This window comes from Balaenoptera borealis, assembly GCF_965194805.1.
Source record: "Balaenoptera borealis genome assembly, chromosome: 5".
Taxonomy (NCBI): domain Eukaryota; kingdom Metazoa; phylum Chordata; class Mammalia; order Artiodactyla; family Balaenopteridae; genus Balaenoptera; species Balaenoptera borealis.
This window is the reverse complement of record NC_138862.1, coordinates 29,283,847-29,298,705: the sequence shown is the minus strand read 5'-3', so window position 1 is coordinate 29,298,705 and position 14,859 is coordinate 29,283,847. Positions and strand designations below refer to the sequence as shown.

At 37.1% G+C, this 14,859-nt stretch overlaps 2 protein-coding genes across 9 annotated transcripts in view; both read right to left on the bottom strand.

Moving 5' to 3' along the window:
* The window catches only part of SAMSN1 (SAM domain, SH3 domain and nuclear localization signals 1), a 212,751-nt gene extending 203,656 nt beyond the window's left edge, over nucleotides 1-9,095 (bottom strand). For all 3 annotated transcript variants that reach the window (XM_082391930.1, XM_082391934.1, XM_082391937.1), the window contains exon 1: nucleotides 9,014-9,095. In XM_082391930.1, the coding sequence (XP_082248056.1) occupies nucleotides 9,014-9,036 (23 nt within the window). In that variant the 5' untranslated portion in view covers nucleotides 9,037-9,095. The remainder of the gene's footprint in view (nucleotides 1-9,013) is intronic.
* NRIP1 (nuclear receptor interacting protein 1) overlaps nucleotides 5,320-14,859 on the bottom strand; it is a 174,584-nt gene continuing 165,044 nt past the window's right edge. For 3 of the 6 annotated variants that reach the window (XR_014244619.1, XR_014244621.1, XR_014244623.1), the window contains 2 exons: nucleotides 9,014-9,093; nucleotides 5,320-8,040 (listed from right to left, as the gene is read on the bottom strand). The gene's annotated coding sequence lies outside the window, so the exon portion shown is untranslated. Of the gene's footprint in view, nucleotides 8,041-9,013; nucleotides 13,676-14,859 lie in introns of all 6 variants that reach the window. The other 3 variants (XR_014244620.1, XR_014244622.1, XR_014244624.1) reach the window with 2 other exon arrangements.

Genomic DNA, 14,859 nt, shown 5'->3' with positions numbered 1-14,859 from the left:
AACTGCCTGATCCCTTGTCACTCTGAAGACCCCATTTGGAAGACTACTAACAGAGCAAAAGCTCTATCACATTCAGAAGAGGATAACCATGTGGAAATAAATGAGCAATGGAGCCTACATGGGTATCAACGTGTCTTTCGATGCTTCGTGCATCATCAGCTATTTATTTCAATATTTTGTATGTCATCAGCACTTTGTCTGACAGCTCCATTTGTTCACTTTCATACTTCTTTTGGGTAAACAGCGCATGTAATAGTTCCGTTTTAGAACAGCACATTAATCTTCCCTTGTTAAGGGATGACTTGTCCTCGCACTTATCATCACACTTCTCCTGTGATATGACATCATCTCCTCATTTGCTGAGATAAATTCCAAACAGCAAAAAACCACATGGGCCTTTGAATTTCTACATTTGTCTACTTGATTTGCAGCACAATGTGGAAATATAGGGGGAGGGGGAAACTACTCATTGATAAAGCATTTTTTCTTGGGACTTTTATATTTCTCTCAGTGTTGAGAGACTCTAAGAGACCTAAGCTAATTGTGTGGATTGGCCAGTAGGTTAAATCAAGCCATGCCAGGAAAGCTAAACGTCCACCCATCTACAGCACAGTAGACTGGTGGTAACTTGCCAATCTGCAGCCATAGGGATTCTGTCTTCTGGAGCATTGAGCAATAACAGCCGTAAGCTGATGACTACACTTAAAGCAATTCTGGAAGTTTTCCTTACAGACAACAAGCCATAAAAGTTGTGATTCATTTATACAATAATGTATGAGTTAAGTCCTGTCCAAAAGGTAATGCAGAGAAACAGCACATTAACAGTGTTTGTGGGCTCAGAAAGGGCATTCAGCAGCCACGTTTCACTCTAAGTTAAGCACTATCATTAAGTTCCTATCAGATTCTATTTGAACCTTTAATTTACTACGGTGACTCTGAAAACTTCACCTCTACTCCACCTCTCACCCTTCCTGTTTGTGAGCTCAGCTTGGAATCTGACTACTCTAAACTGTAGAGGAAAGTTGCTAGGTTTGGCATTTTAACATGTCACTATGAAAGATATATTGCAACTGAATATGTGTGCAGTAATATGTGTGTAGTAATCCTTGCCCTTAAAAATCTAGTGTGATAATGAGAAATATATATTTGATCTTTGTCCCCAGTTCTTGACACAGATTTTCTAAAACCCTTGGAATTTCCTGAGTGATAAAGATGATAAAAGCATATTTTGTTATTCACAAAGCCTCTTTCAAGCATACATGAGTTTATACTAATAAGGTGACTCTTGGTAGGTCCCTGAGTAGCTTCAGGTTGGGGGCTGGTTGCCAAACAGACCAACCATGTGATTAGTGGATTGGAACTTTCAGTCCCCCCCCCCCCCCGGGCCACCAGGGAAGGAAGAAGATTGGGTTCGATCACCTATGGCCAGCGATTTAGTCAATCATGCCTACATAATGGAACCTCCATAAAACCCTTAAATGATGGGGTTTGAAGATCCTCCAGGTTGGTGAACACACTGAGGTGCTAGGAGAGGGGCACACCCAGAGGGGGCATGGAAGTTCCATGCCTCTTCCCTTATATCTTGTCTTATACATTTCTCCCATTCGGTTGTTCCTCAGTTGTATTTTTTATAATAAACTGTTAATAGTAAGTAACTAATTTCCTGAATTCTGTGAGCTTGTCTAGCAAATTATTGAACCTGAGGAGGAGGTTGTGAGAACTCCCTGAACTTATAGCTGGTGGGTCAGAAGTATAGATGGAAACCTGAGACTTACTGTGACAGTCCTATGGGTCTGAGCCCTTAAGCTCTGGGACCTGTGCTAACTCTTTGTAGTTAGTATCAGAAATTTGAATTGTAGGACACTTGGTTGTGTCCAGAGAATCGGAGAATTGGTTGCTGGGTGAAAGAAAAAACCCACACATTTCGTGTCAGAAGTTTTGTGAGTAAAAACATTATCACATCTAGCTATGGAGAAAATACATTTGTACATAAAAAAGCAGATGACAATCCAAAATTACAAATGTATATATTCGAATGAGTCTTACCAATATTATTTCTGGAGTGTTCAGGAAAATTTTCATAAAGAAGATAGAAGATCTTATTATCAAAGAGGAAGACTGAAGCAGCGAGAGGGCTAAGAAGAATGAGATCCATATCCATACAACCATAATGTATTGATATATCTTCCCACTAGAATGCCATCCCCATGAGCGTAGGATCATCTGCTGTATTCAGTGCTGAATCCCCAGTCCCAGGCATATCCTATGTCATCTCCATGTAGAATGGATTTGATGGAAGGAAGACTGGCATTCCCTAACATCCAGGACACTAGACATAGAGAACACACACACACGTGCACACACACACACATATTGACCAATTAGTCACGGACTTTATACAGTGGTTATCAACCTCATAGAACTCTTTCCTCCAGAGGAAACATACAGTAGATATTTCAGGTTTAACATTTATAGCTGATATATCAACAATGTATTAGAAGGGAAACTTAAGGGTATATCTAAGAAAGCAAGTATTTTGATCCCTTAAAATGAACCTGACGTTCCTATAAGAAACAAAAAATTAAACGTCTGGAATGACAAAAAAAGACACAGCAAAATCTAGACCACTTCAACCATTAGTGTCAAAAGTACTGAATTGAGAATTAGTGAACCTAAAATAAGAGTTTCTTTATAGTTTACACTTATTTTTTAATTTTTAAAAAGATTTTTATTGAAGTACAGTTGACTTTAAATATTATACTAGGTTCAGGTGTACTGTTTATAATTGTTGTTCCCAAGGTGGAATGGAGAGGGAACAGAAACACAAAATATTGATATGTTTTAAATAGTTCTAGGTAACTTAAAGAGAAAAGAGCAGTCCTCAGAGTCATTTGAAGGCTCTACATCACAAGATGAAACAAAAGGTGAGAGCTCTAAAGTGACCAGGCCCACAGGATGCCCAAGAAACCAGAAGATTTGGTGCATTAAGTCAAACAACTACAAATTCAATGAAAATTCACTCTCGTAGTGGCAGAAGCTTATTTGCGGGCTATCTTTTCCATCTCATTTATTTATCACTCTGGCAACACACAAACTTGAAACTGCGTGCACTTGAGAATTAAATGTATAAGATGTATAAAGCACTTAGAACAGTCTACCATATAAGTTCTCAATAAATACTGACGACTCTGCTAAAATAATAAGTATATTAATAAATATTTTTGGTTTTGGATATCCAAAATATTTTGTTGTACTCATGAAAGCTCCTTCAGTGTCATCACCTATTTTAACCGTGGCTTCACATTATCCTGTCATGAAATTCTACCTTTCACCCAGTATCCCAGCAAGGGGTTCTTGCACCAGAATGCACTAACACCAAAGAATCTGAAGCATGCATGATAAAGGCCATTTCTACAGTGAATAATAAACAGTATTTATGAAATTTGGTTGGTGCTCAGCTCCCCAGGGTATATTCTTTGGTCTCTGTTCGTCCCACTATCTACTGCTTTGCTCCTATTTATATCATCTTCATCAAATAATATGTCTATCAGGGGAGTTGGAGGCGGGGCATGAAGGTAGAAACCAAATGTATGAAATCTTCAACCCACCACAATGGCTTAACTTTATCAGTACTGGTAGGAGGCTTGTTATAGGATTACAAAAAAAAAGTGCAGAAATATTCATATAAGAATCAGGAGATCCAAGGCATAGTTCAAATTTTGCCACTGAGTGACGTTGGGACTAGTTACTTAACTTCTGTGACTGCAATAATATGTTCAAATTAGAAAATCTTCCAGATCCCTTCCAGTTCTAAATTCTCTGACCAATTAATCCACTATTTCCCAAAATACTCAAGAATAACCTATAAATAGGAAGGGGCAGGTCTTTCTCCCACCTCATCACATTGTCATTTCCAACATGCACTATTGCTTTCTAATTTTTTAAATGAAATCCTCTAACAAACCCAATGATTCCTCCATTACTCACCATGAACAAAAGGGCCACATTTGTTTCCCAATCTCCAGAAATATTTGAATAAACATATGGTATAGCAACAAGATCCCTGGACCCAGAAGATCTGGATCCAACCTCTGATTTTACCATTTACTAGCAGTTTTACTATAAAAATAATATCAGTTAAAGAGTTGCAGTTACATTGGAGATTTTTGTGTTTGATTTCACTTACTTTAGAGAAGAGCAACACATCCTGAGAGATTAATGATACACACTTCTAGAGATATAATGGAAGCCTAGTGGGGTTTTTTTCAATACTTTGAAAACAATGGTTAAGAAAACAAAATTAGCACCAAAAGATGTTCTTCAAATAAAATCCAATATGCAGCTTCAACATATGATCAGATCACAGTGATGCCAGAGCCTCAAGGATTCCACTGGACCTTTACACACCTTCCATCCTAGCCCTGAGGCAGTACAAACTCAGTCCTAGAACTTCCAGAGCCCCTTCTCAAAGTGGCCATCAGCATCACCTGGGAGCAGAGTAGAAGTGTAGAATCTCAGGCCCCACCCCAAGCTCACTAAATAGAATCTAACACGTGACACGATCCCCACGTGGTATGTGTGCATAGTAAACGCGAGAAGCACTGATCTACAATACAATTTTAAAACCGCTGAATTACCCCATGCTGCTCCCCCTAATTAAAATCGCTGGCTTAGCTTTCTTATTGCCTACCTCAGAGTGTTGTTGAGACCATGAGTGTGAACTCATTTTGTAGAGTACACATTTTATAAACAAAAGGTACTCTTGTTAGCTCAAGTTCCTAGAAGCTACTGCTACCTTCCTGCTTGTGCTCCAGCTAAAATTTCCTCAAAATTCCCATTGAAAAGAATAAGTCTACATGATAAAACTATACCCATGTCTTAACAGATATTCCACAGGGAAAAAAATGCTTATTTCATCTAATTATAGAATTTTTTTATAAACAATAATTCCATGTGTGCGTTTTCTCCAACTTCCACTGATCTAAGTCACTTTCATTGGTTGAAATATTTTATTGGTTACTGTTTTCACTGTATACCAGGTGGGCTATATTTGTTAAGTTAACAAGTGCTTTATCCAGTTAACATACTTAAATCCCCTTTCCAATTATTACCTCCCACCTCAAATATTTAAAGTCATGAAGTAAAACCATTTAAAAAACTTAACATAGCTAAACAAAAATAGAAGAAGGTCATTAATAACTAAGAGAGACTCAGATAAATACACTGAATGACTAAATGAAAAAAAATTGAAGAAATAGACTGAAAATAGGTTGACCATATCCATCTCCTAATATCCCTCTCTTATCCTTTTATATTAAAATACTTGGTTTTATTTGAAAATTCACTTCCAAGAAGCTACTCCTTAATGCTAGATTTTTCCAACTGATAATATGATACACAACAATACAGTTATTTTGACGTTTCCAAACAGCTCAAAACCATGCAGTTAACTTAGTTTGTCATGAGTAGATTTGACCCATTATGCTTTTCTTGTGTTCTCTCTATTCAATTAATTTAAGGAGAAAACCCATTTATATACCTGAGCTATGAAATGGTTGAATGATCTCATGATTCCTCTTTCATCCCTTGATTTTTTTTTTTTTTTACTTAAGAGTCCTCATTAGAACACTTGGAAACAAAGAGTATTAGAAGGTGGAAGGCTTTTTCTTTCTCTCTTTTGATTTCTCAATAAAACTCTCCAGATATAGGCACCTACTGGGAGGAAAAGGAAGAGTGGAAAATTTACTCTATATCCATATTGAATTTTCCTGGTTAATGAAAAATATATGACATTTCCAATCACCTGTACATATTATATTGAATCATGTAATTACAGAGCTAGATTATTGCTCATACACACCTCACAATTACACCCTGTGTTCTCTCAAACCTATTTTCATTTCCTTCCCCTTTTATTTATATTATTTTATTTTTAGTTTTTGCTTCCTTACTCTCTTTTTCCAGTACTCTAGATTAAAAAAAAAAAAAAAAAACTACAGTAAAGTTTGTGAATTTAAAATGCTGGAGATGAGCAGAGACAAAGGGTAAGTTTCTTCAAGAAATACTGTGTAGAATTAATTTTTAAAAACCTATATACTTGCTTAAATACATGCCATACAGAAGAAGCAAGGAGTGAAATACTTACCTTTATATTGTCCTTAAAAAGAACACATTTTTAAAAACTCTATAAAACTTGTTTTCTAGAGTTCAGAATCATGAAAACAGTATTCTTAAACTCTTAAATGCAATATATTTGTTCATCTTCCATAGATATTTTAACCAAATACCCAAATTTAATCCAAATATTCAAATAATAGATATTTAGTCTATTAAGATATTAAGTGGCTAATATCATCATACTCAGAGGGAACCAGACAAAAAAAAACAGGCCTTCACAGGCATCCATAATTTAAGTTCCTCTTGGTCATCCTTGGCATCATTGCAGCTAGGATTTCTGGGATCAGAGGCTCTTCCAAGTGGATAACACTGGGTGACTTTGCCACCTTCAGTCAGCACAGCTTGAGGAAGCAAATAATACAGAAGTGCTCCCTTTGGTTTAGTTTTAAAAATAACAGTCATTGGAGATATTAAGGCACTATCAGTGCTCTAGAACTTGAGAACCTAGAGCAGCTTGCTGCTGTTTGACAGTAAACTGAGTGGTCTAGTTGGAGGATTGCAAAATTAACTCAGAAAAGCTACTGAATATGCTGTTAACTGTTTCCTAATAATACGACTTGAGATTTTTTTCTAATTAGAAAATAACAATATATACATGCTACTTATATTCAATGAGAAATACAAAAAGTACATAAAGAAGAAAAATTGAAAATCATCCATAATTCACCACCAGAGAAAACCACTGTTAATATTTTGGTATAATTTCCCATCATTCTTTTTACCATGCATCTATGTATGGATATATGGGTACATGCACATATTTATATGTATGTTAGATTTAATATGTATAGATACTAATGTAAGTAGCTAATTTAACAAAGTTGGGATGGTTCTGTGTACATAATATTGCATCCTTTTAAATATAAAATTATAAACATCTCTCATAAAATAGTTTCCAAAAATGGTTTTTAATAGTTACATTATATCATTGTATAAAAATTCATTTAGGGCTTCCCTGGTGGTGCAGTGGTTGAGAATCCTCCTGCCAATGCAGGGGACACGGGTTCGAGCCCTGGTCTGGGAAGATCCCACATGCCACGGAGCAACTGGGCCCATGAGCCACAACTACTGAGCCTGCGCGTCTGGAGCCTGTGCTCTGCAACAAAAGAGTCTGCGATAGTGAGAGGCCCGCGCACCGCGATGAAGAGTGGCCCCTGCTCGCCGCAACTAGAGAAAGCCCTCGCACAGAAACGAAGACCCAACACAGCCAAAAATAAATAAATAATTAATTAAAAAAAAATTCATTTAACTATTTAGACAATTAAATATTCTTTTTTTTTAACATCTTTATTGGAGTATAATTGCTTTACAATGTTGTGTTAGTTTTTGCTTTATAGGATCAAAGGGTATAAACATTCTTATGTCAGAGGGCATGAACATATTTTAAAGAACTTCATAAATCATCCAAAATTGCTTTCCAAGAAATATTAAATAATTATTGAAAAGAAAATATGCATGAAGTTAATCAACTAAATATATTAACTTATAATCATTGTAAACATTCTGTAATTGAACTAGAAATCAAGGTAAATTCATAAGGCAGTGTAAAAGTTGAGAATGGGCTTTGAAGCCAACCTGTCTGGGTTTAATTCCACTCTGCTACTTGTTAGTTGAGCATAATATTAGTCTGTTAGTGCTTCCATACCAGAATACCACAAGGTGTTCTGGGTGGCTTAAGCAACAGAAATTTACTTTCTCACAGTTCTGGAGGCTGGAAGTCCAAGATCATGCTGCCATCAGGGTTGGTTTCTGGTGAGATCTCTCTCCATGGTTTGCCGATGGCTTGCTGTGTTCTCACATGGCCTTTTTTCTGTGTACATTTTTCCCCAGGGGTCTCTTCCTCTTCTTATAAGGACATCAGTCCTATTGGAAGAAGGCCCCGCCCTTATGAACTCATTTAATCTTATTTATCTCCTTAAAGACCTTATCTCCAAATACAGTCACGCTGAGGTTAAAGCATCAACATATGAACTTAAGGGGGGACACAATTCAGTCCATAACAGGTATGTTTCACCAAGTTACTTGGTGGTTGCATATAGGAGTTACTTCATTTGTAAAATAAACATAATAATACTTTATTGACTATGATGAGATTAAAAGTGTTATAGATAAAACATTCAAGAATAGTGCCTTGCCAAACGCATTTAATAAATAAATAGTATCACATTAAAAATTGAGAGCTTACCTGTTCATTGTATATATTAATCACGATACACTATTAAAATATAACTTCTATTACAAAATTTATAAGTTGGACATCCCGTTAGCCTTAGTAATTATTAGGAGAAATTAGCAGTTAATAGAAAAGAAATAGAAACATCAAGCAAGTTATCCAAGATCAACATCATACAGTGAATTGGCAACATGATTAAGAATAAAAACAAATGTTTCAAGAAAAGATGCATCCTTTCAATTCCTTTGAAATTAAGATAATTGTAAAAAAGAAGACTACTCATATTTTTGATGAATATTAATTTTAGTTGGTGGAAACATGAAGTTAGAAAAGAAACAAGATTTATATCATTTGGAAGATTTCAGTTTTATTTATTTAAGATTTTTTAAACTGTCTCTCTTCCATATAGAAAAGAAATCTCCCAATACAACCATTCCCAAAATATTTAGTAAATTGCTTAAGAATGAGAAAGACTAGTGCCAAGAGACTAACAGCATTCATCTTGCCTCTTTATTCTAATAAGCTTACTTGAAAATCGAGCAACACATAAGTATTTACTGAGCTGTGTTTTGTGATTAGTGGTAAGTCAAGTACAATTGGGATGCAAAATAAGTTATGACACATAAACAGAAAATTAAGACAATACAGATATGCACACAGTACCTTGGAGTATAGCTGAAGGACATCTAACTCAGCACGGCAGAGGGAGGTTGAACAGGAATGCCAGTGTTATAGTGGTTATGCTAAAAGAAATGGAGAAAATGACATTAAACTAAAGATGAATAGTAGATGGCTGGCCATGGAGGCAGGTAAAAGGGGGAGATCAGCCAGGTAGGGGAAGGGAAATCTCCAGGTAAATAGACCACAGGACCAAAGACACAAACATGAGGAAAAAGTTGTAGAAAACTACAAGTAATTCAGTGCTGCTGAACCAGAGTTCCAGGGGGATGAAGCTGGATCATGGATGACTTGTACATATTGTCAAAGCAGTTTGAAATTTAGTCTGTAGATAATGAGGAACAGCCTGATGTAGTCTTATTGACATCTTAAATAGCAGTTTTCTGTCAGTTCTTTAGAGGATGGGCTTGAAGGTGACAAAATTAGAAGCAGGAAGACCAATAAGAAGACTGTTTTGATGGTCCAGCCAGAATTGAGGTAGCGTAGATAAAAGGGAAAGAAGCTGAAAATGTTAAGAAGTACTTAAGCGTTAAAATGATCAACTTATGACTGTGTAGATATGGAACTGTGGGAGAGGAAGATGATTAAACAGGAAGTTTAGAAAGAGGAGAAATTTTGAGAGAAGCTGACGCATTCTGTTTCTGAAATATTAGGATCAAGGTGACGATGAGTGGTTGACAGAAAGTTGGATATATGAATCTAGAGCATGAGGATTAAGGTTGGGGTATATGGGTTGAAATAAGAGAATGGATAAGATCACCCCCTGAGTATTTAAAATGACAAATGAGTCAGGGACAGAATCCCGAGAAACACTGACTTTAAAGGATAAGTCATGTGCAAGAAGCCCATGGAAGAAGCAGGGAAGAGAGGAGAACCAGCAAAACACTGGGTTAGAGAAGACAAGTGTGCAAAAAATCAAAACAGACTGTTACCTCTGATGCATGCCCATTGGATATGCCAAATAGAAAATTATTTGTGACCTTAGAGATGTCAGTGTATGTATTGTGAGGTAGTGGGAAAACAAGCAGATTGTAGTGAGTTCCTTTGAGTAGGAGATGGATGTCTGGAAAGATGTTAGAATCTCTTTTGGCTTACACAGGCAGGAGGTAATGTCCCATTACCTGGGGTGATATACTATGGGATGAAGCAAACACAGAGACAGAAGTGTCCAAAGTAAGCAATGTGCAGAGAAGTCTGACCCAGAGGTGGAATTATGGTTCAAGGCTAGGATTCCTAGCCTAACACAATGTGTCCTTATCTGAGAGAAAAAAAGGATTTCAAGTGGAGAACTAGTGACTGAAAAAAGCATTATCATTAGAACTTGAAAACAAAGGCACCACAAGCAGAAGTAGTAGTAAGATTGACTTTTATTGTTGTCGCCTGCAAGTTACTCAAAAAAGATCCCTTAAGTATACCCAGATTAAAGGCAGATCAAGTTACAAAGAATGTATGGGGCTAGAATATGCAAGCAAGATTAAGTGGCTCTAACAAAGGGAGAAGAGTGTGGGGATAAGGAGCCAGGGAAGCAGAGAACGGGATTGACAGGAGAGAAACGTGATGAAAGTGTTCAGTCTGGCAGAAATATGCAAGAACACCATAACTAAATTGCCAGAATACATGTCAGGAAAGTAAATTATCCAAAGAAATAAGAAATGGACAAACCAAGAGAGATTAGCACTTCAGAAGTCAAAGATTTGTGAGAGCATCCATCTCAGGCATGCACAAATTACTCCATAAAGGTTTGTTGAATGAAGAACTGAATGAATAAGCAAATTAAGAGGAAAAAATAAGGTTTTTTTTACTGTGGATATTGGCAACAGTTTTATTCTGTTCTACTTTAAATTAGGATGGCTAGATAATATCTATTTTTTCATCTAAAATTTTCACTTTTTAAACTGTGCATGAATTATCCCACACTTCTCTAGATGTGTTATTTTATAAAAGTAATCATTTTTACCCTGGAAAATTAAATGGAATCAGTGGAAGCCATTGATAAAGAGCACTTGTAAGCACTAAAAATTAGTTTTTTCTCTACTACTGCCCTATTTCTCAATGTCCTCTCTCAGTAGGAAAGGTATTAATCTGTTCAGTTTTATCCTAGAACCATATTTTTACATTTAATTAAAGATACAACACATGCACAAAGCATACCCTCACTAAAGGGCATACCTTAGTAAAGACAGTATAACATGCTTCTATAACCTAGCAAAGTCAATCTATGAGAAGAATAAATTAAGGGGTAATTTAGTAACTGCCAGAATAGTCTGAGAAGATCTTGTCTGGAGGACAAAACAATAGAAAAATAAATACAAAATGATTAAATCAAAAGGTATACTTTCAATTTAATAAAATGATAAAGAGAAATGGACTTTGAGTCAGAAGGAAAATGTTCTAGTTCTATGACTTACTTTGTAGTCTAGGACAAAACATTTTAGTGCATTTGTGTTTATGTTTCCCAGTTCTTGCTTCCATTCCTTGCCCTCCTCATTTGCTGTGCAGTAGCCATAATGATCTTTTCAAGACATAAATCAAACCATATCACTTCCCTGCTTAAAACTGTCCAATATTTTCTTGTTACAATTAGAATAAAATCAAACCCATTACCCATGACCTTCATCACCCTACATGAACAGAGCCCTGCTTACCTCTCTGAACTGATGTCTTTCCACTTTTCCCCTCATTTACCATTCCTGGCTTGCTTTATGTTCCTTAAACCATACAAAACTCGTATGTGCTATTTGTCTGTCTAGAATACTGAGCCCCAGGTCCTCCTTTGGTTGGTTGGTTTTCATCATTTAGATGTCAACTCAAATACTACCACCTCGAAGATATCTTCCTTGACTTTCTACAGGAAAATAGTTACCCCACCGTCATCCATCTATCTCTTATCATATAACAATAACTTTACTTTATAAAACTTACCACTGTTGAAAATCATGTTTTCACTATTTAGTGTTTTTTACAGGGTGTGTCTGACCTATACAACATCTCCTTGCCTATCTTATTCGTCACTGAAATCTCTGGGTCATAACTGATGCTCAGTAAGTATTTGTAGAAGAAAGAAAAGAAGGAAGGAAAAAAGGAAAGGAGGGAGGCAGAAAGAGAGAACTAAATAAATACAATATTTGATAATAAAATGAGACAAAAATATGAAAAGGAATATTGGAAATAATCATCAAGACATTATTTAGATATCACAACATGCTTGAATATATTTAAATACCACACACTTGCTATGATTTAAAAGAACTCCATATACTATTGTTTTCATTTTCTTGATATTTCAGTGAAACCTAAACAATGCAAATATTTTATGCATATGTGAGGGAGTGGGTGTGGATATATGTTTTAATTTTCATGCTTTATTTGGGTGAATATAGGGTATAAAGAAACATAAGAGACACCCCTAGAGCACCTTCAGGATGTCAGCATTCACATACCCATGTGCTACCCCTCTAAATTACATTTCTCCAGCTGGCTTGGTTAATTTTGAAGTAAATGAGCTAACAGTGCCATATCACACCCAAGCAGTACAAAACTGTATAAAAACACAATGAAATAGTGATAAACAATGGATTATTTCAGTGGCATATGGCAGAAACACAGTCAGGCCAGCCTCAAATACAACCCTTGGATTCTGTCTAAAAATCAGTGCTTGAATTATAGACTTAGCATTCAAGGCACTCCTTGTAAGCAGTAAGCAGTTTTTCCAAAGAGGAGAAAAGGAGGGTCAGGTAAAGGAGAAAAAGAAAACACACTGGTCATTGGAGGAGGAAGGTAAACTAGAATTAGTGAGTAGTGCATGCATGCCAATCTACAAGGGGCAATATAAAATGTATGACACATTCAACAGGAAAAAATGGCAACAAATAGATTGATAAGTATGAAGGAAAATAAATATAGAGAATATTAGGGGATATAGAGCAAAGGAGAAAGAAGATAAACAAACAAAATTTTAAAATGTCCTTCTATACTCTCTCTCTGGGTATAAAATTGAAATTTTTACACTAAAATGATGACAAAAACCCCATGTTGCACATTAAAGGAAGGTTAGAAATATGTTGCTAAAATCTGATCTTCACCATCCCTATGTAAAAAAATCCCCTCTCCAGGACATGTCTTCCCCCTTTCTTCAATCCCCAACCATCTTCTTCTGGGGAACAATGAGTACTCACTCCAAATTTCTGAGATTAAAGCTTCCATGTGAAGAACCCATAGTGTAGCCCATTTTTTGCCTCTTAATATCTTATTTATAAACTGTAGTTCAATGTCAATAAGACTTTTTCAGTGACAAGTGAGAGATTGCACACACTAAGAATCAATAATAAAGTATTTTTTTCCAGAAGGAGTAGATTCTTGACTATTTGATGCCAGTGGCTACCCACATGTTTTCAAGTGAGAGTCTTGTTGATGCAGAGTTTCTTGATGACACAAGCAATCTGAATAAGGTGAATTATTAACATATTGAAACATTTCAAAATAGTTTGTAAAAGGAGTGACATCAGCAAGATGACCCAGCCCTTGTTTACCCATAGAAACACACTGGTTTACCAATGATGTATCGATCAGGATACCTTTATGAGAATTCCAGAATCCAGTTAAAAAGTTGCAGTGCGGCAGGCGAGAACAAAACCGAGGACAGCCACACTGAAATAAGTAAGAAGAGTAATTTCACTTTACTTGCATCAGCCTCTCCCCCAAGCCAGCACGGCTCAATGCCAAGATAGAATGCCCCATCTCGTGACTACTCCCTCAGAGGGAAAGTGAAGAATGGAACATGCCTCCAATGTTTTGGCTTTCTGGAGAGCTGCATGAGGAACTGGTTTCTGTCTCAGCTCAGGTGGAGGACTGACAAAACCAGTATACTTTATATGTCTAGAAACGTCTGAAAACAAAGGAAACCTTTGGGTAGATTGTTGTAGCCAGCACAGCTAAGAGCAATTGGGAAAAGCAGCACAACCTTAGGATTCTCCCTCAAGAGGAAGGGAGAAGAGTGGAGCATGTGTTCAGCTTTCCAGCTCTTTAGAGGACTGCTCAAGAGACTGGTTTCTGTCTCACCTCACTTGGAATACTGATGGAACCAACATAGTTTGGATGTCTGGGGACCATTCAGAACATAGGAAAGAGACGGGTGGCTTGCCACAGCTGGCACAGCACAGCATGATCAAGAGAAGGTGAATAACTTGAGGTTTCTCCCTCAGGAGGGAGGGAGAAGAGTGGAGTGTGTTTTCAGGGTTGTGGCTTTCAGGGGGCTGCCCAAGTGACTGGTATCTGACTCAGAGCACTGAAAGAGAGCTGCTATACTCTGGAGGCCTTGAGGCAATGACAATAAGGAGGACTGGGTGACTTGCTTCTGTAAAACTAGAGAACTTACAGAGCCATAGACAGTCAAAAGATTACAGGCTCCTGAAAAAGAAACCAACAATTGAGAAATTGTCCATACAGGCCCAGAGAAGTCATATTGCCCAGCAAAAAGGTTTCAGAGGCCCTTGGAATCTCCAGTTGGCTGATTGGTGAGGGTCTGAGCCTCCATGAAGCCAGTCTGTAAAGACTGGGAGAGGTGACTGCTTTTTCAAGTGCAAAACTCCCAGACTTCCCTGGTGGTGCAGTGGTTAAGAATCCGCCTGCCAATGCAGGGAACACGGATCCAGTCCCTGGTCTGGGAAGATCCCAAATGCCGTGGATCAACTAAGCCCACGCACCACAACTACTGAGCCTGTGCTCTAGAGCCCATGCTCTGCAACTACTGAGCCCACACGCCACAACTACTGAAGCCCACGTGCTTAGAGCCCGTGCTCACAACAAGAGAAGCCACCACAATGAGAAGCCTA